Source organism: Oryctolagus cuniculus, chromosome 4 (genome assembly GCF_051225735.1).
Source record: "Oryctolagus cuniculus isolate XC-2025 breed Fujian yellow rabbit chromosome 4, ASM5122573v1, whole genome shotgun sequence".
NCBI lineage: Eukaryota > Metazoa > Chordata > Mammalia > Lagomorpha > Leporidae > Oryctolagus > Oryctolagus cuniculus.
In genome coordinates, this window is record NC_142870.1 from 3,185,001 (window position 1) to 3,205,618 (window position 20,618).

The 20,618-nt window shown below is 61.1% G+C and overlaps 1 protein-coding gene across 1 annotated transcript; it reads left to right on the top strand.

Moving 5' to 3' along the window:
- Positions 1-4,801: 4,801 nt before the first annotated feature.
- TFF1 (trefoil factor 1) lies at positions 4,802-7,779 on the top strand. The gene is made up of 3 exons (XM_070073121.2): positions 4,802-4,959; positions 7,025-7,177; positions 7,575-7,779. Exons 1-3 carry the CDS (start codon positions 4,884-4,886, stop codon positions 7,589-7,591), a joined length of 246 nt encoding a protein of 81 aa, XP_069929222.1. The 5' UTR covers positions 4,802-4,883; the 3' UTR covers positions 7,592-7,779.
- The last annotated feature ends 12,839 nt before the right edge of the window (positions 7,780-20,618 follow it).

Here is a 20,618-nt window from a genome sequence, read left to right on the forward strand (position 1 = left end):
TGCTGGAGGCGGAGCTGGTGGAGGTGGGGGGGTGGGGAAGGTGTGGAGAGGTGGAGAGAAGGCGGCGAGGGCGGATGGTCCTCAGGCTCCTGTCACGGGGCCAGGGTGTCTGTCCCCCGTCCGAGAGCAGCTGGGAGGACAGGCTGGGTGGGCAGGGTGGTGGCTTCCCTTGACCGTGTGCCCAGAATCTAAAAGATTGCAGTGGCTCAGCCTAACCCCAGGCCCGTGTTTGCCTTCAGGGAAGGTGTAGGGACGCCAGTCACCAGGCAAGCATGCCGGTGGGTGTGGCCCCCTCCCCCAGGAGCCCCCAGAGTTAAACACCCCCACCCACATACCTGACTCACTGACTCACAGCCTGGGGGAGGCGGGGAGCCCCTCCCTCTCTGGGATTTTGCTCTAGGGGAGAGCAACATCATTACATTGTTTTTTTTTTTTTTCTTTTTTTCTTTTTCTTTTGACAGGCAGAGTGGACAGTGAGAGAGAGAGACAGAGAGAAAGGTCTTCCTTTGCCGTTGGTTCACCCTCCAATGGCCGCCATGCCCAGTGCGCTGTGGCCGGCGCACTGCGCTGATCCGAAGCCAGGAGCCAGGTACTTATCCTGGTCTCCCATGGGGTGCAGGGCCCAAGTATTTGGGCCATCCTCCACTGCACTCCCTGGCCACAGCAGAGAGCTGGCCTGGAAGAGGGGCAACCAGGACAGAATCCAGCGCCCCGACTGGGACTAGAACCCGGTGTGCCGGTGCCGCAAGGCGGAGGATTAGCCTAGTGAATCGCGGCGCCGGCCTACATCGGTTTTTAACTTATTTGAAAGGCAGAATAACAGAGAGAGAGAGAGAAGGAGAGAGAGAGTTTCCACCTGCTGGTTCACTCCCCAAATGGCTGCAATGACTGGGGCTGAGCCAGGACAAAGCCAGGAGCCAGGAGCTTCTTCCAGGTCTCCCATGTGGGTGCAGGGACCCATGCACTTGGGCCATCCTCTGCTGCTTTCCCAGGCGCATTAGCAGGGAGCTGGATAGGAAGTGGAGCAGCTGGGACTCGAACCAGAGCTCCAACCTGGGATGTGGGCGTCTCAAGCCGTGGCTTAACCCTCTGTGCCCCAGCTGCGGCCCAAGCTTCTGAGTTTGTTGTGATCCTGTTCACATATTTTGCGTTTGCTCACTGCACGCTTGGGTCAGATATATAGAAAAGCATTGCCCAGACCTGTGCCTCGGGGTGCGCTGGGCTTCTCTTAGTTTGACAGCTGCAGGTCTCGAGGTGCGGATGGGGAGAGCTGGAGTCCAGTTTCCTCCTTGGGCACATGGACACCGTGTGCCCCACCCCGCTGGTTGGAGACTCCGCCCACCACGGCGTTTCTGACTCAGTGGGAGGGGTATTCCGGTGGTCCTGGGTGGTGGAGAAGGGGGCGCACAACAGACCTGCGCCAACAGCACCTCCACCCTGAGCCCCAGGGCTCCCCCCTCACACACCTGTGTGCTCCTGCCCCAGCTGAGTGCAGATCTTACTTCCTGGTGCCCGCAGGGAGCGTCCCTCCAGGTCCTGAGGACGGGCTGCTGCCCGGGCTCAGACCACCTCCGAGGGACGGGTGGCATCCCCCTGCATGAGCCTGGGGGACCACTGGGAAGGCAGTCACGCCTCCACGTGCTCGTGTACACAGCACGGGCATCGGCCCCCTGCACAGGTGCAGATCCGTCATCCCCTCGGCTCCCCTCTGGAACACCCTCCCAGCTCCTGCCCCTCTACATGGGGTACAGGGCCTCCTCCTGTGTGGGCAGTGGGATGCTAAACCCAAATGCATGCTGGGATAGAGGGAGGGGCCTGCTCCACCTGCCTTCTCTGTCCAGCCTCCCCGCACCCCACACCCTCCTCCCCGCACCCTCTGCCTCTTCCGCCCTCACCCTCCCTGCACCCCACCCCTCCTCCAACCTTCCTTTCCCAGGACCTCACACCCTCCTCCCTGCACCCCCACACTCTCCTCCCTCCCCTCCCCACACTCCTGCCCCCTCCTCCCTGCACCCCCACACCCTCCTCCCTGCACCCCCGACTTCCCCTACGCCCCGCCCTCTCCCACCCTGCACCCTCTGTCCACTCCTCTGCCCTCCCCCTCCTGTTCCTCCTCCACCCTCCCCTCCGCACAGCCCACACCCTCATTCCCACACCCCCGCACCCCCACACTCCCACCCCTGCTGCAGGAGCTGTGGTGCAAACACCCTCAGGCCCATCCGTGCAGTGGAGGTGGAGACAGGGCTGGAGAAGGTGGGGGCTGGAGAAGGTGGGGGCTCCACATTTCCGCCTGAACAGCCCAGTCCCACGTCCCAGAGTCTCTGATCCCCACCAACACCAGGGTCTCGGATGAGACGGCCTGGCACGGGGGACAGGCCGTGGGTGCTGCCATCCAGGCCTCGGGCCGGCCCGACCGGCAGCCCCCCTGCCCTCCTGCCCTCCTGCCCTGTGGCTCTCACTGTCTCCCTGCTGCATTCGCAGCCTCGAGTGGGGCAGGGCTCCGGGAGGAAGCCAGCAGAGCCGACGTTCCCACCCTGATGGGCCAGCCTCAGCGCCCACCACCGCCTGCCCCTTCCCTGGGTAACTGGAGCCATTGTGGCTCTGGTGTCCCCGCCCACTTTCTCAAGGTGCCCCACCCCAGGGTTGCGGGGGCAGTTTTTGTGTCCATCAGAGACTGGCAGGAGACAGGCAGGGCCACTGCAGGCGTGAAACGGGGAGAATGCTGGGGCTCTTCGGGGCTGGGACCCCAGAGGGTGGAGCGGGGGCAGGCAGGAATCAGCACGCCTGCCTGTGGCCCCTCAGGGGGTGGGGGTGGGGCGGAGGCGCTGCTGCAGGGGGATCCTGGAGATGAGCCCCAGACACCCGCCTCCCCAGGGCCACCCAGAGCGGCCACGAGCCAGAGTCAGGCCGTGAGAGCCTGTGAGGCCTGGGCAGGGCAGTGCAGCTTCGGGGGCGGGGGTGGGAGAAACCCACTCCTCATCCTGGGCGCCCAGCCCTGAGCGGAGGGCGGGGTCTGAGCCGGGTCGGGCGGAGTCAGCGAGGGGGAGGGGCTCTTACTGAAACCACAGGTGGCTCTGCAGGGCCCGCACGGCCACCGTGGCCTGGCGAGGTCTCGGGCCACCATGCGGTCCAGTCGCCTCGCTCCTCAGATGGGAGCACTGCAGCCCAGCACTGCTCAGACCAGGACGAGGCCACCAGCCAGGACCCGACTCCACCGTCCCTTCAAATCACGCGGACACTTCTCTTAGTTTTAAAATTTTTATTTACTTGGAAGGCAGCGGTGGGGGGGGGGCTTCCATCCATTGATTCACCCCCAGGTGTCGTGGGGCTGGGCTGGGGCTGAAACCAGGAGCTTGGATCCCTCCCCAGGCCACACTCTGCCTCCCAGGGTCAGCATTAGCAGGAAGCTGGAACAGAAGCAGAGCCAGGACTGAACTTGGCTGCTCTGTCTGACAGGGATCTGGGTGTCTTAACTGGAATCTTAAGCCCTAGGCCAAACACCCCCACATTGTCATTTTTTTTATAAAAATACTTATTTATTTGAAAGGCAGAGTGACAGAGAGGGAGAGACAGAGATTTTCCATCTGCTAATTCAGTCCCCAGATGGCTGCAGTGGCTAAGGCTGGGCTGGCTGCAAGCCAGGAGCCAGGAGCTTCCTCTGAGCGTCCCACGGGGGTGCAGGGGCCCAGACACTCGGGCCGTCTTCCGCTGCTTCTCCAGGTGCTGGGGCAGGGAGCTGGGGCAGCCGTGGAGCAGCGGGGACTCGAACCGGCGTCCACACGGGATGCCGGTGTCGCCCGCCCCGTGTTTCGCGCGAGGTCCTTTTCCGTCCCTGTGCTGATGGACTTTGTCAGCACTCCCGCTGCTCTCTCCTTCCTCCCCAAGCTCGTCTCAGCCCCTGCAGCCAGGACAGAGAGGCCCCGGCACCCCCTGCCCAGCGAGCGTCTATCTGCGGTGGATACAAGCCGAACGGCTGGTTGTAAAATCTGCGTATTGCTCTCCGCCCAGCGCCGCTCGGCTTTCCTCCACATCGCTGCCCAACTTCAGTCCATTTCCCAGAGAAACGAGACTCACGGAGCCTGTCGTCATGGGTCACCCCGGGGCCCCCAGTGGCCCCAATGCCAGGCCTCCCCCCGAGACCTCGGCCGGGTGTCGGGGCAGGCAGCGTGGGGTGAGGACTGCGGCGGCCGCAATCCTGACCCGGGCTGCCCTCCCAGAGTGGCGTCCAGGGCCGACTTCCACAGTCGCCTAAGGGAAGACAGCGTCTCTCCAGGCTGCTCCCATCTCCTTAGCTGCTCACTGAAGAAATGATATTCCTTAGCCGCTCACTGAAGAAATGATATTCCTCTTGTGGTCCGTTCCCTAGTGCAGTCATTCGCCAGCTCTGGGTGCCCATGCAAGGTGCATCTTTAGGGACTGGGGTATGCAAAGGACATGAAGACCCCCCCCCCCCCCAGGGACCTTGCAGGGTACCGGGCAGAGGGCGCAGCAAGTGACAAACCCAAGGTGTAAGTGAGCAGCAGGGAGCCGAGGAGCCGAGGCGCTGGGGCCCCAGGGCGCAGGGCCCAGCACTCAGCAAGTGCGGCGTCTACACTCCTGGGAGGGCCTGGCCGGCCAGGTGGGACCCGGTCAGGGTCACCCTGGAGGAGACCCCCGCGGGATAAGACGGGAGCCCCTGCCTTGCAGCCCCTCCGCCAGGATGACCGGCCCGCGCCTTCTCTATCAGTGACCTGTCACCTGGCCTAGCCCTGCAATCTCTGCAGATTGCGGCCGGGCCCTCCCTAGGCAAATGTTACTCAGGCTCGCTCAGCAAACAGGCCACCGCATAAAACCCAGGGCTGGGCCAGGCGCTCATCTCTGACCGCTGTCTCCTGGAAGGCGCCATGCCGCGCACGGTGGCCTGCGTCCTGCTCATGGCCCTCATGCTGGCCCTCGGCTCCCTGGCCCAGGACCAGGAAGGTAAGGCTGCCTCCTGCCGCTTCCTGCAGGGCACGGCCAGGCAGACGTGGCCTCATGGGAGCCGTGGTTACGCCACGCCTGGTTTCCAGGCTGCATCTCTGGGTGGTCGCCGCACCAGGCTCCTGGCGTGCACGAGAGGGGCAAGGCAGGTGGAGCCGAGCGTCGGGGCCCACGGAGAACTTGAGGAAACGCTGAGACCTCCCCTCCTGGCTGGCCTCGGCTTCCAGAATCAACCTAGACTATTCTGTATCATAATATTGATGTACCATAACCTAAGGAGGAGGTTTGGTGTAGCTGAGAACGTACTTCCAGAGTTGGAGACAAACTCTCCCGGGGGGAGGGGGGCGGAGCCACCCAGAGATGCTCAGGTGCCATTGGTGGGACTGCCCGGGCCCCTCTGCCCTCCTGGGGCTGGCAGGGTCCCCCAGGGCTCCCCTGGGCTCTCTGGGCTCCGTGTGCTGGGGAGCCGGGGCTCTTGCTTTGAACTTGACTGAGCGAGTCTGTGGGTGGTGCAGCGGCCAGCCTCCCAGGGCGTCCGGTGCTGAGCAAACATTGCTTCTTGCTGTTGGTGGGGTGACGGGGACCGGACAGGGGAGTGACCAGTGTTCCCAAGCAAGGGTTCCCACAGCGGTGTGGGGAGGAGAGAGCGAGGAGGGGGTTCCTATGCTGCGTGGGCACCTGCGGCCTGAGGGGTCTGGAGGGCACCAAGGTGGCTTGGGATCCCGCAGAGGCCGTGGGAAGGAGCAGGGGCTTCCAAACCCTAAGTGGAAACAGCCGGGTGAGGGGCGGGGCAGGGCCCCCCGCCAGCTCCTCCCTCCCTGGCTGCGGCTTCTTCCCTCCCCTTGCTCCTGCTCCAGCTCCCACTCTGCCCCCTGCCTGTCCCCACCCTGACCTGTGGCCAGGGCTCTGTGCTTCCTCCTGGGTTACGCAGGGTCAGCAGGTTTTGCTAGCACGGAAATCCAGAGGGCCGTGATTACAAGCGCAGCCCACGGACGGAAATCACGGCCCCTGAGCTCTGCTGGGGCCGTCAGTGGGTGGGCAAGAGGACCCTGCAGTGGATGCGGCTGGGCCTGGGGGTCCGTGGCCCCAGGGCAGGAGCACAGCGGGGAGCGCCTCGCCCAGCGAGTCCCTCTACTGGCCGCCAGGGGGAGCTGCTTCCCGCTTCCCGCGGGGCTCCTGACCGCACACCCTCCCATGGCGGGTCACTTGGCCCAAGGGGCCACTCGGCCAGTGCGAGACAGCCCAGCCCTGGGTGGACTCTGCCCGAGTGCTATGGCCTTGTTAACCCCCTCTCCCTCCGCCCCTGAGACAGACAGGAACAGAGACAGGAAGGAAGGCATTCTAGATGCTTCTGTTAGCCGACTGCCAGATTCCAAGTGGTCAGCCTCCTCCATCTCTGGCCCCTGGCCCCAAGGTCAGACCCTGGGGCTCTTCCTGCCTCGAGAGTGCAAGTCGGCACCTGTGACCTGGGCCCAGCTCCTCCACATTGCCCTGTGGGCCAACTTCCTTGACTCCCTGTGTCCAGTGGAGCCCCCAACCCACTCTCCCCAGACCACCCCAACTCTCTCCACCCCTCCTGCAAAGGGCCTTGCACCTGGCCTCTCTGTACAGCCATCTGGTCAACCTGCTTCTCCAGGGTGGCCTCCCTGTGGAGCTCAGCCTGCAGCCCTCGGCCCCTCCTGGGAGCTCGGCGGCCCCCGCCTGCCCTCGGCTGCCCTCGGCACTCAGAGTGGCCACGCTCCAGTGCTGGCTTCTCGGTCATCCCGGCCATTAGACCGAGAACCTCCGGACAGCAGCGTCTCTGCCTCCGGTGTGGGGCCCCCTCGCCAGACGGGGTGCCTGGTTTTGGGGTACAGGCTCTGCTAGCACACACAACTGAGGCTCAGCTTGGGGGCTCGGTCACATGCTGAAATGAACGTGGACATGAACGGTGACCCAGGAAGGCGCCTGCCCGGGTTTCAGAGCTCTGCCTCGGGCGGGGCCTCCTGGCTCCGACTTCCCTGGAGCGGGAAGGTGGGCGGAGCTCCCCACCACTTGCCTCTGCTTCCTGCCCGCACCCCTGCAGAGACCTGCGACATGGCCCCCCGCGAACGGAGGAACTGCGGCTACCCCGGCGTCACCGAGGCCGAGTGTAGGAGCAAAGGCTGTTGTTTTAACCGCTCCATCCCCGGCTACCCCTGGTGCTTCTACCCCATGGCCATCGACAATCCTGCAGAAGGTACGGCCACGTGACCCCGCGGCGGCGGGGCGGGGTGGGGGCTGCAGACTCAGAGCGGCCAGCTGTGTGTTTCCCTCTCTGGTGTGGACCCACGGTCATGCGGCTCGGCCACGAGGCTCGGCCACGGCCAGGCTGAGCTTGGCTCCAGGGAACACAGTAGGCAGGGCAGAAAGGCCACCTGGCCAGACCCCTGCTTTTCCTGGCTTCTTGTGCCTCCCGCCCACGCCGGCCAGGACTCCCAGCTCGCTCGGGGCCCATGGCAGGAGTGGCAGCTCACGCACACAGACACTGAAGAATGCTCCTACTCAGGCCTGTTGGGAAAACCTCTCCGTGATGAAGAGAGAAAGGACAAGTTCACAGCCACTCACACCTTTCCCCTCCCCCACCTCCATTTCAGAGGAGTGCCCGTTCTAGACGCCCGCCCCACGCCAGGAGCTCCAGCACCCTGCCTGCGCGGGCCGTCGCCTGCCCGTCACGGAGCCCAGCCTGCACCTGCAGACCCGGGACATCCTTCTGAGTCTCCCCCGGGCCTCCGGGGAGATCGGCGGCTCTGATTCTCAGTCCTCACAATTGGCCTCAAAGATTAAAAGAGATGAACGTTACTCTGTGGCTTTCGCTCTTGGGCGGCGAAGGGCGAGGTTCTCACCCCGGTTTCCTGCCCTGGAACCGGAGCTGTGTCAGCCAAGACCCACAGGAGAGGGCGGGGAGCGTGCTCAGTGCTGTGCAGTGCCTCGGCCCGCTGACCTGGCGGCGGTGGCACACAGGGACGGGGGACGGCGGGCTCATTCAGGGACTGGGTACGGCGGGCTCATTCTGGGCAAGTCTCGTTCTTCAGCCCACGAGTGCCAGCCGCACCCTTGTCCCCCTGTGAAGTCACTGTGGGTGCCCAGGTACGCAGGGGTTAAAAAATATTATCCCTTTCCTTCCCCAAATGGGAGCCACCCCGGGAGATGGAATCCTGGCAGCGCATCTGAATACATAGTGACAAGGATCACAGGGGTGGGGTGAGCTCCCCCCGACCTGGGGGAGGGAGGGGAACCGAAATGTCACCTTATCACCGCTGCGGGCGAGGCAGAGGACAAGGAGCCCATTGAAGCTGCCAGCTCCGGCCCGGTGTCAGACAGACACCTGCAGGTGCAGCCCCGCCGGGCAGGTGCCGCCCGGGAGGACAAGGCAAGGGCACCCTCTGGGCAGGCAGCACCAGCTCCTGCCTGTGGGCCAGGAGCTCTGGTCCGGCCCGAGAAGCAGGCAGGTGCTGAGTGGGGTGGGACCGGGCCTTGGGAAATTAACCGTAAACCTCGGGCCCCCAGGGTCAGGAGCTGGGAGGCACGAGAGGCCGGGGGAAGACATGAGGAGAAACTTGGGAATGGTGAGCTCCCGGGCGGTGATGACCCAGGTTACGTTACACGAGGCGCGTGGAGGTGCACTCGATGGGAAACCTCCAGGGGTCTCACAACCTCCGTGGTTCCAGGGACGCCCTCCCTGAGGGGTCTGGGGCACCCTCTCTGCTCTGCTGAGTACCCGAGCCCACACTGTCTGTCTGCCAAAGCTGAGGGCGCACTGACTGCGTTCACGGGCTGGGCGCCCACGGCCTGGGGGAGCGGCCACCCCGGCTCTCCCTGGAAAAGCTGGCCAGCCGGCCCTAGCAACCACCAAGCTCCCTGCTCCCCCACCCCGGGCCACACCCCCTTTCTTCCCCTCCCCCACATCATGTCCACTGTGGGTGTCCCCTAGCAGTGACCGAGCTGTCTCTGGGGAGGCCCTGCTGGTCCCAGAGGTTCAGGGGCCTTCCAGGAAACTGACCAGGTCTAAGGTCCCTCAGCCCCGACCCCCTGGAGCGGAAATCAGTGGCCAGATGGAGGGGTGCGGCCAGGGATCCGTGAGATCAGACCCAGTGAGAAGCATGATGGGGGAGGGGGTGTTAGCTGGGGGTGATGGGGTTGGTGCTGCGGTGCCCGGGGGCTAGCCGTGCAGGTACCCGGCATGCGTGCCCTGCACACGGAGCCCTCCCTCCGCCCAGCCCTGGGGAAGCCGGGCTCCGGCTCTGTATGAGCTACGATTCGGTGCCAGAGCCCCCGGCACCTCCAACCGGCCAGGCTTCTGTCAGGGAAGGGCAGCCTCACTCGGACCGTCCCACTTGTGCACGTGGCTGGGGGAAGAGTGGCTGGACAGTCCACGTGTGCACGTGGCTGGGAGGATGGAGCAGCTGGACTGTCCACTTGTGCACGGGGCTGGGGGTGGGGGAGAGGGGATAGACCGTCCCACTTGTGCACGGGGCCCTGGGGGAGACGCTGGTCGGTGGAGTTGCATGTCAGTCCACGCTCTGCTCACCAACCATGACGTCCGGATGCCCATCTGGCCAGCTCAGGATCAGCCAGTGACAAACAGCCCTTGACCCCCCTCCCCACCATGCACACCCTGCCCTTAACCACCAGCCTAGGAACATTCTAGAACTCCCATGTCCTTGAAGTGTTCTTCAGCGATCGTCCTCTGCAGACAGAAGCTCAGGAAGACTCTCGGGAGAGAGCTTCACTTTGGGGGCAGTGCGGGGTTTTCTGGGTGCAGGAGAGATGGGGTGTGCCTGCCTTGGCCTGGGCGAGCAAGGAGGTCCCGTCCCCTGGGGGCTGAGGCTGGCTGTGCTGATGCCCTGGGCTCTCAGGACACCCTCTCCCGTCTCTGTGGCTGGTTGGCATCGGCCAGCTTGGGACCTTGGACAGGGTCCTGCCTCCAGACAGTCTCCTGGTGCTGGGGCTGGAGGTTCAAGGCCGAGGAGGGCAGGGCTGGTCTCCCCGGGCCCCTCCTCAGCGGGCTGCCCTCTACCCACTGCCCTCCGCAGCTCTCCTGTCTGCAGATTGGCTCGGGGCCTCACAGGACCTGAGGAGCTGCAAACCCCGGCTGGTGCTCAGGCCCCAGGTCAGGACGTGGACTCAGACCCCAGGGCCCACAGCTCAGCCTGGGACCGCAGCCCGGGAGCCCTCGTCCTGGGTGCAAGCTGCTGTCCGGGACCAGCACTTCCACTGTGGCCGGCAAGGAAAGCGTGGAAGTGCAGATATACCAGGCGCAGGGTGGGAGGGCCAGGAGCAGGGAGGGAGGAGGGCCAAGAGCAGAGAGGGGGGAGGGCCAGGCTCAGAGAGGGGGGAGGGCCAGGCACAGAGAGGGGGGAGGGCCAGGCACGGGGGGGGAGGGCCAGGAGCAGGGAGGGGGAGGGCCAGGCACAGAGAGGGGGGAGGGCCAGGCACGAGGGGGGGAGGGCCAGGCGCAGAGAGGGGGGAGGGCCAGGCGCAGAGAGGGGGGAGGGCCAGGCACGGGGGGCGGGGAGGGCCCGGCACAGAGAGGGAGGAGGGCCAGGCGCAGAGAGGGGGAGGGCCAGGCGCAGAGAGGGGGGAGGGCCAGGCAGCTGGGGAGAGGCAGCGGACTCTCATACTGTGCTCCCGGAGGGCAGAGGGGTGGGCAGGCGGCAGGCTGGTTTACGCGTTGCGAAGGAAGGACCCAACAGGGCAAGGGTGAGGGCCACACGTCCTAAGGACCGGATGGTGCACCTCTGTGCCGACAGCTCCCTTTCCCCAAGCCCACGGTGACCCCATCACGGCCCCAGGGCAGCCACGCATCCAGGAGCCCTCGTATGCTCAGCCCCAGAGCAGGGCTGGAGGCTCCGTGGCTGTTCCTGGGTCACAGGCCTTGGCCCCCAAGTGCCTGGGGCCGGAGCAAGAGAGCGTGTGGCCCCCAGCAGCCTCCTTCTCCTGACCCCGCTCATAGCTCAGTGGTGGTGGTCCTGGCAGCAGCACGCTGGTGGGGAGGGCAGAGAGAGAGCAGGACCTGTGACGGTTTCACGGCCTCTCCACGCCCCGTACCCCGCACACAGTGTCCGCCCCTGCTGCTCTCGCTCCTCTGCTCCCACCGCGCTGCGAGCTCATTTAACACCGCCCGGGCCGAGCGCCATCCGGGCCGAGTACTGCCACGTGGTCTCTCCGTCCGGCCGAGTACTGCCACGTGGTCCCTCCGGCGTTCCGCTCTGCAGCCGGGCGTGCCTGTGGGGGTCACGGTGGCTTCCAGTCGTTCCCACACAACAACAGGACTCTGTTCAGACACTGTTGAGCCGAGGAACAGAGCAGGAACAGAGCTGAAGCCAGGTTTGTAGGGTCAGCGGGAAAGTCACTGCGGGCCCCGCCCTTCCGTTGTGAGCGGGAGCCGGTTCCCAGGTCTGGTGCCCGTGAATCCGATGCAAACCCTGAGCTAAAAAAAAGGGGCGTTGGCAAATCCTGTGTGCGCAGCTCACTGGCAGGGACGCAGGAAGGGAGAGCTCGTGGCCGAAAGGCCCAGGCAGACAGATAACTGCTGGCGACAGTGGGACGAGCATTGTCACGGCGCAGGCGTCTGTCTCTTGTTCTCAGTTCTTAGTCTAGCTCCGAGCTGGACACGTCCACTAGGCAAAGCTGCAATGCGTGCACATGTGTGCACCGCCGTAGGGTGGGTGAGGCAGTGGGCGGGTGGGTGGACAGGTGCGGGGCAGCGGTTCTACAGGAAACATCGGAAGGGGTTCCTGCATCGTGGCCGGTCTAACCTCTCACCGGGGCCGAGCCGGCTGGTCTGACTCCTCACCGGGGCCGAGCTGGCTGGTCTAACCCCTCACCGGGGCTGAGCCGGCTGGTCTGACTCCTCACCGGGGCCGAGCACCGGGCAGCTGAGGTTTCCCCCTCCGTGCAGGCTCACCCGCCGTCCAGCACAGTGTCCTGGGAACTCCCCGGGTCAGAGATGCAGGCCTGTGTGGCTCCCAGGGTGCTGTGGGGCTCCCTGCAGGGCTGTGTGGAGAGAGCGCCCTGACCTCGTGGGCTCAAGGTGCCTTCCCAGCGGCAGAGCTGTCATGCCCGGTGTTTGCTGCACAAACATTGGGGGGGACAGCCTGGAGGAAGGGACTGTTTTCACGGCCTCCCGCACTGCCCATTGGTGAGGGCGGGGAGAACAATGGCTGTGTGTGCGTGGTGTTTGCTTAGAGCTCGGGAGGGAGGACAGACCATGCACAGCCCAGGGGAGCGGGCCAAGGCTGCTGCGGTGGCTTTGTAGTCCCGAGGGGGTCAGGAGGATGTGGCCCACTGGGTAAACAGGGCTGTGGGCTGGCAGGGAGCTGGGATCCGCCACCCATGGACCAGCAGGCACCATGCCTGCGCCTGGGCGAGGAGGAGGAGGACTGTCTGGCCAGGGGACTTTCCCCATGGGGAGTGGGCAAGGGTGTTACCAGTGAATGGCAGGGTTCTTGTCTTCTCACAAAAAAGAATTCAGGCGTGAGACAGGGAGTAGTGGGAGGTAAAACAGCAAGGTTTATTAGGGCAGGGACATCTGTAAGGATGGACGGGCACCTCTCCAGACAGAACCTGAGAGAGAGCCCAGTCGCTCGGACTGGGGGGGGGAGGGCGAGGTCACATGGCTGAGTGGAGAGAACACACCTGGGCAGGCCAGGCGGGCGGTCAGCAGAGAGGCAGAGGGCTGAGCGTGCCATCCGGGTGAGGCTGGGGGGGTTTAAGGGGATGGGCCTTGCCTGCCCATCTCTGCTCCTCTTGGAACAAAGGACTTCTTGGATGTAAATAGAAAATCTCCTGTCTGAGTTCTCCCCCTGAAGGTATCAGACAGGAGGAAGCCCGGCTGGCGCTGCCCTGGTTAGAGGAAGGATGGGCAGGACCCCCTGGAGTCAGGATCCGGAGCAGCGTATCTGAAATGCAGATGTCAGGCAGGCAGAAGGGCCGGGGACCCCACCTGGCAGGTTATGGGTAGGAGGGGGCGGGGCAGGATGCGACACTGGGCTGCCCCTGGAACGTTATGGGGATGACTTTGAGGTGCAGATGCTGGACCCAAATGTCTCCTTAGGCTTTTGTCACACACACGTAAGCTCATATCTGACTTCCTACTGAAGTGGCACCTTGACAGTAGGGACTCCATTTTGGAGCACTTGAGACTGCATTCTGGGAAAGCACCCCCCCCCCCGAGACTCTGGTCTGAAACTATGATCTCAAATAGTCGGACAATAGCAGTGCACTACGTCACCCTTGACAGAGCACAAAACCCCCCAGCATGAGTGGTCAAGCTAGAAAGTAGAAAGGCTGCACCTGGGTTAATGAGAAAGATGTGGTTGTCTATGTCTTACATATAATTTGGATTAATGCCAAGATCATATATGATAACTGTACGATTGTAACTTGGTTTTATCAAGATTATAGTGGATATCAATTTCACCTAGGTCTTAGGTTATGATGACCCCAGTAACTATGTACTCTCCCTTGATCTTAGCAACCGTGTATAGCAACCGTGCATCCCCCCCCCCTCCGGATTTTGCGGTTTTTGCCTTTATAAACCCTATGCTGTAGTTCCTCAGGGCTGCTCTGTTCTGGTTTGATCAGAGAGCTCCAGCATGCTGGGAAAAAAAAAAAACCCTTTGCTAATTGCATGAGAGAGAGTCTCTTGGAGTCATTCCTTGGGTGGTGGACGTTTCTCAACCATAACATTTGGAGGTTCCACCAAGATCTGACTGCTGCCTGCGGACGCCTCCAATGGACATCTCTCGGGGTGAGTGCGGCGCCTATTGCTTTGGTTGAACGTGTGCACTTTGGTCTGTTGTTTTCTGAGGTTTATTTGTTTGTAATCGGCAGCGTGGTTGTCGGGCTTGAGCGAGAGCTCCACCCGACTGTGGCGGGCAGACGTGCTCCAGAGCCACAGGCCACATCCCGGGGGACGGTTAGGTTCTGTGGACCAGAGGCACTGCAGACAGCACGCCAGCGAGCGCTCGGAGCTGTGTTTCAATAAAGCTTTATTTGAAGCAGAAATGTGCCTGTGAGCTACGGGTTGCAACCGCTTCACCTGTGGCTTGATTTTTAGCCTTCACGGGTGGTTTCAAAGCCTCAAGTTAACGCATGGCACAAACAGAAACACAACACTCAGCCGCCAGGGACGTTTAAGCAATTTCAGTCTTTCCCACGTCTCTCAAGCAGGTGCCAAGAGGAAGGAAACAGCACAGCTCTGGAAACGTGCTGAGTGACATCCGCCCCGCTAGCCCGACGCTAGCCCTGAAGGCGTTGAGCCCCCCCACCCGCACCCCCCAACTCTGGGCCGGAATTCTCACAGCACTGGCTCAGCTGATTCTTACCCCAGCTTTGGCCAAGTTCTGTTCTCTCCAGGGAACTTTAGTTCTGGGCTTTGGAATTTTCTATCGTCTGCCTGCTGTGTTCGTATTAATCGGGTTTTCATGGCTACGTGAATCACCCGGGACAAGGAAAGCGAGGTCTCCCGGGCGCTGGGTTGTGAAGGTTCCCAGGCCCCAGCTGGGCAGCCCCAGGCCTCTAGGGTCGGGGAGGGGCTGCGTGGGGAGCCCAGAGGCAGACAGGGGCTGGGCCAACTCCTCTGTAACCAGCCCTCTTGTGAGCAGGACCTCGGAGGGCAAGCTCCCAGGGCCAGGCTCTTCCCACAGCTCAGCCCTAAGCTCCCACCTCCGAGTGCCGGTAACTTCCGCAGCTCTAAGGTCCTCCCTGGGTTCCGACCAGAGCCCTGGGGCGGTGGGAAGGGCGGGAATTTGTCATTTGTTTTCCCCTCCACGTTTAGGGACATCGAGTGTGACAGCTGACCGCCAGCCAGGCTCCTCCCCTCCCTCCCGCCCCACGATGCTGTTCCAATGAGGCGGCAGTGCCCTGAGTTTCCTGGAGGCGAATTGATGCAGAGAGTTTGGCACAGATGAGAGTTATCCGAGATGCAGATGGTACTGGAGAAGCAAAGGGTTCTTGTCTTCGAGCAAGAAAGAATTCAGGCGTGAGACAGAGATTAGTGGAAAGCAAACAGTAGGGTTTATTAGGGCAGGGACATCTGTAAGGACGGATGGGCACCTCTCCAGACAGAGCCTGAGAGAGAGCCCAGTCGCTCAGACTGGGGAGAGCGGGGTTACATGGCTGAGTGGAGAGAACACACGTGGGCAGGCAGGCGGGTGGTCAGCAGAGAGCAGAGAGAGTGCGCTGTCCGGTTGAGGCCAGGATTTTTAAGAGGATGGGCCTTGCCTTCCCCTCTTCTCCTCCTGGAACAAAGGACTTTTTGGATGTAAATATGAAAAATTCCTTTCTGAGTTTTCCCCCTGAAGGTATCAGACAGGGGAAGCCCCGGTTAGAGGAAGGATGGTTATGGGGTAGAAGGGGCAGATGCTGGGCTGCACCTGGGAGGCTACTGTGATGACTCTGAGATGCGATGCTGGACCTGGATGTCAGCTCCTCAGGCCTCTGTCACGCACACATAAGCTCATTTCTGACTTCCCACCTAGCAGTGAGGGGCTTGCCTTTCTCATCGGCTCGGACCCATGTCTTCTATGTGTGGATACCACCTTGTCAATTTCCATTGGTACTTTGGGTGAGGGGCATCCCTAGGTGGGCAATTATCATTCCCCTAAGTCCCAGGGTGCCCGCCACCCACTCCTCCACTCCACTCCTCCTCATTAGGTAACACTGCTGGAGACCACACTAAACAGAGTCCCCGAGACGCAGCGTGAGCGGGGCGCAGACCTGGCTCCAGCGTCCATGCTGCGGTCCCTTGCTGTGTGACTCAGGCAAAGTACGTCATTTATTTAGACCATTAAATGGGGGGTGGTCATGGTAGCCCCTCTGTTGGGCTATGGTGAGGACTGAGTGAGGTGTAACACGTGGAATCCTCAAACAGTTGCCTGACACAAGGAAGCCTGCAGCTGCTAGGTGGGAAGTCAGAAATGAGCTTATGTGTGCGTGACAGAGGCCTGAGGAGCTGACATCCAGGTCCAGCATCACATCTCAAAGCCATCACAGTAACCTCCCAGGTGCAGCCCAGCATCTGCCCCTTCTACCCCATAACCATCCTTCCTCTAACCAGGGCGATGCCAGCCAGGCTTCTGATGTTGCAGTAGATTCGCTCCTGAGAGGAGGAGCGTGGTGGGGGCAAGAGGCGCGGAGTCACCACACAGACCCTGGGAGTTGGGTGAAAGCCCGCCAGAGGCGAGCAACCTGCAGACTCGTTTATTTCAGTTGGTGCAGCAGCTTATATAGCCAAGGCAGCCAATCCTGTCAAAGGGCGGTGTATGCCCTAACCAATCACAGCCTGTTGCCAGGCAGTTTCCAAAGCCATCCAATCACAGCCTGTTGCCAGTCAGGCTCTGTTGCCAGGCAGTTTCTGAAACCATCCAATCACAGCCTGCTGTCAGTCAGGCCCTGTTGTCATGTGGTTTCTGAAGCCATCCAATCACGGCCTGTTGCCAGGCAGTTTCTGTTGTCAGTAGCCATCTTGGCATGGCCTTTTCTTTTTTTTTTTTTTAACTTTTATTTAATGAATATAAATTTCCAAAGTACAGCTTATGGATTACAATGGCTTCCCTCCCATAATGTCCCTCCCACACGCAACCTTCCCCTTTCCCGCTCCCTCTCCCCTTCCATTGACATCAAGATTCATTTTCGTTTCTCTTTATATACAGAAGATCAGTTTAGCATACATTAAGTAAAGATTTCAACAGTTTGCTCCCACACAGAAACATAAAGTGAAAAATACTGTGTGAGTACTAGTTATAGCATTAAATCTCAATGTACAGCACACTAAGGACAAAGATCCTACATGAGGAGTAAGTGCACAGTGACTCCTGTTGTTGACTTAACAAATTGAAACTATTGTTTATGGCCTCAGTAATCACCCTAGGCTCTGTCATGAGCTGCCAAGGCTATGGAAGCCCCCTGAGTTCACTGACTCTGATCATATTTAGACAAGGCCATGGTCAAAGTGGAAGTTCTTTCCTCCCTTCAGAGAAAGGTACCTCCTTCTTTGATGACCTGTTCTTTCCACTGGGATCTCACTCATGGAGATCTTTCATTTAGGTTTTTTTTTTTCCCCCCAGAGTGTCTTGGCTTTCCATGCCTGAAATACTCTCATGGGCTTTTCAGCCAGATCCGCATGCCTTAAGGGCTGATTCTGAGGCCAGAGTGCTGTTTAGGACATCTGCCATTCTATGGGTCTGCTGTGTATCTCACTTCCCATGTTGGATCATTCTCTCCCTTTTTGATTCTATCAGCTAGTATTTGCAGACACTATTCTTGTTTATGTGATCCCTTTGGTTCTTAGTCCTATCATTATGATCAATTGTGAACAGAAATTGATCACTGGGTTGGCATGGCCTTTTCATCTCCTCATTCCACCACATTCCCCCTCTCTGATAACTTCAGGGGAAAACTCAGAAAGGAATTTTTCGTATTTACATCCAAAAAGTCCTTTGTTCCAGGAGGAGATGAGGGGAAGGCAAGGCCCATCCCCTTAAAATCCTCACACACACCCCCACCGGCCTCAACTGGGCGGTGCGCTCAGCCCTCTGCTCTCTGCTGACCACCCACCTGCCTGCCCAGGTGTGTTCTCTCCACTCAGCCATGTGACCTCGCTCTCCCCACTCCGAGTGACTGGGCTCTCTCTCAGGCTCTGTCTGGAGAGGTGCCCATCCATCCTTACGGATGTCCCTGCCCTAATAAATCTTGCTGTTTGCTTTCCACTAATCTCTGTCTCATGCCTGAATTCTTTCTGGCACCAAGACAAGCACCCTCCTTTCTCTGGTAACAGAGCCAGTACCATCTGCTATTTCTTTTTAAAGACTTATTTATTTATTTGAAAGTCATAGTTACACAGAGAGAGAAGGTGAGGCAGAGAGAGAGAGAGAGAGAGAGAGAGAGAGAGTTTTCTATCCACTGGTTCACTCCCCAATTGGCCTCAACAGCCAGAGCTGCGCCAATCCAAAGCCAGGAGCCAGGAGCTTCTTCCAGGTCTCCCATGTGGGTGCAGGGGCCCAAGGACTTGGGCCACCTTCCACTGCTTTCCCAGGCCACAGCAGACAGCTGGATTGGAAGTGGAGCAGCCAGGACTTGAACCAGCACCCACATGGGATGCCAGCACTGCAGGCGGTGGCCTAACCCGGTATGGCACAGCACCGGCCCCAGCCATCTGCTGTTTTTTAAGTGATGACTAAGGGGACCAGAAAGGTGAGACTCCACCAACAGCATCACCGTGGGTGCCGGGGGGGGGGGGCTTCCCTCCGGGGAGGCGGATCACCGTGGCAGGTGCTGGGGGGGCTGGGGTGCCGGGGGGGAGCTTCCCTCCGGGGAGGAGGGGAAGCCTTCCTGGAGGAAGTGACTCCCAAGCCGGGAGCTGGAGGACGTGTGGGGGCCAGCGAGGAGGGGTGGGGGAAGGGCGCATTGGGGCACGCGGGGTCCTGGCAAAGGGGAGCCTAGCGACAGGAGCCGGCGGAGGGCACGGGGCGTCAGGCCGTAAGCAGCCTTGCTTCCCACACTCAGGCATTTGGTCTACACCCTGCAGGCTTCGGGGAGCCAGGCAATGGCCCAGACTTTCGTTTGATAAAGGTCAGTAAGGCAGATGTTTGCCTGGATGGGGCACGTCGGGGACACCAGGAGACAGGTGTGGTGAACCAGGTGAGCGATCTGGCAGCCTGGACCGGGCTGTGGGCGTGAATGCTGGCGGAGACCGAGCAGGCGCCATCATTGGGCCAGTCCAGTCGGGGGGCAACCTGCAGAGGTCACGGCCGGTGTGGAGGGGCTGCGGCTCCGGCCTGAGGGACTTCCCCAGAGCCGTGGGAGAGCCGGGTGCAGGGCGTGGCTCGTCGGGAGCAGGTGCAGGGTGTTCTCGTGAGAGGAGGGTTCGGACTTCCCTGGGCTGCACGGTTTCTCGGGGGGAGTCCGTCGCCTCTCCCACCGTGCTCCCCGCTGCCCGGTGTGTCTTTTTCTCTGGCTGCTTTAAAACTTCTTCTTAATCACCGTGTTTCAGCAATCTGATCGAGCCGTGCCTTTGTGGGTTTTGTTTGTATTTGTCTTCCTTGAAGTCCTTCGAGCTTCTAGGGTTTGTGGGTTTAGATTTTTCAGCAAGTTGACAAAAAAAACCTGAACAAGCTTTCTTCAAATGCTCAGTGCTGCTGAGTCCTTCTTTAGCGCCTTCCCTCTGCTTTTCTGCCAGTGGCCACGCACCTGCGTGCCGGACTGGCGGACACCGCCTCACGGGGCGCTGGAATTCTCTTTTAAAGTATTTATTTATTTTGTAGAGGGAATACGGCCACAACCAGAGGCAAAGAAAGAAGGGCGACCCCTCCTCCCACACAGACCTCGTGAGGCAGCTGCCCGCTGCGGTCCTGTCCGGGAAGGGACGATGCCCCTAGGCTCTGCTTCTGTCACTCCAGTCAGCAGTCTGTCCCGGGACTCTGCCCCTGGGAGTGTGGTCCTTCTACAAGCACACCAGGCCCACTGGCCCCTGGGAGTGTGGTCCTGAGTCACGCGGGCTGTGATTTGCGCCCAGCAGGGCCGTGACGGCCAAGGTGCGATGCTGATGAACCGAGAAACGGCGGGAGACACTTGAGTGTGGCTCGGCTCTCGGGAAATGGGCCCCGCTGAGCCCGCAGGCGTGATCAACTGCCTGATCCCCCGCGGTCTCCGGGGCCTGTTTGATTGAAGGGGCTTTCCCTGCCCGGGTGTCTGTGACAATTTATCTGACAGAGAGAGAGAGAGAGAGAGAGAGAGAGAGAGTGGGGAAGGAAAGGGGGGCATTGATTTTCCATCCGCTGGTTTACTCCCCAGATGGCCACAATGGCCAGGACTGGACCAGACTGGAGCCAGGAGCCAGGAGCCAGGAGCTTCTTTCACGTCTCCCACGTGGGTGCAGGGGCCCAAGCCCTTGGACCGTCTTCTGCTGCTTTCCCAGCCGTGTGAGCAGGGGCCTGGGTGGAAAGCAGAGCAGGCAGGACGCAAACCAATGTGTGCACAGGGGACGCTGTCACCCCGTGGCGCAGGCCACTGCTCCACAGTGCTGGCCCAGCCATTGGAATCCTGTTTGCTTTCTTGGCCACCTTTTTTCTGAATGCACTAGTTTAGGACCGTTTGTGTTGCACTGGCTTCCGGCGAGCCAGCTTGTCTTCCGCAGAACCTAATATTCAGGACCTGACCCAAAGCCCTTAGAGGGAACCTGTGGTTCCAGACGCCGTCTCTCCCACCCCTAGAACTCTCCCTTGGTTCACTTTCAGTTTCCGTCTCTCTGCTGAGGTTCCTTTTCGCGCCGTCTATTTTGGGTTTTCTTTGAATCTTTGTGAACATTTTTCCCGGGCCTGTTTCCTCTCGCGGGTGTTCCTGATGGTTGTCGGACGCGCCTGCCGGCTGCTCTGGGCGCCTAGAAGCCGGCGACTTCACGCCGAGCACCCAGCCGCTGTGCCGTCGCCGGGTCTTGTCTGTCGCCCGGTCGTGTCTCCCCTGGTGCAGTGCTGACCTTCATCTGTCCGTGGTGCTGCCGGCTAAGCCCGGTCCCTGCAAACTCACGAGCTGAACCCTAGCCTCCAGCCCTCCGAGTGGGCCTGTGTTCAGAGACGGAGGCTCCAAAGGGGTACTTGGGTGACACCGGGGCTGACTGCTGTCCTACAGGGGGCGCT

What these genes read in the sequence shown, in the direction of transcription:
- TFF1 (XM_070073121.2), top strand. Translation starts at nt 4,884, where the DNA reads ATGCCGCGCACGGTGGCCTGCGTCCTGCTCATGGCCCTCATGCTGGCC. An exon ending in CCTGGCCCAGGACCAGGAAG is followed by an intron (nt 4,960 to 7,024) that starts GTAAGGCTGCCT and finishes GCACCCCTGCAG; the next exon opens with AGACCTGCGACATGGCCCCC.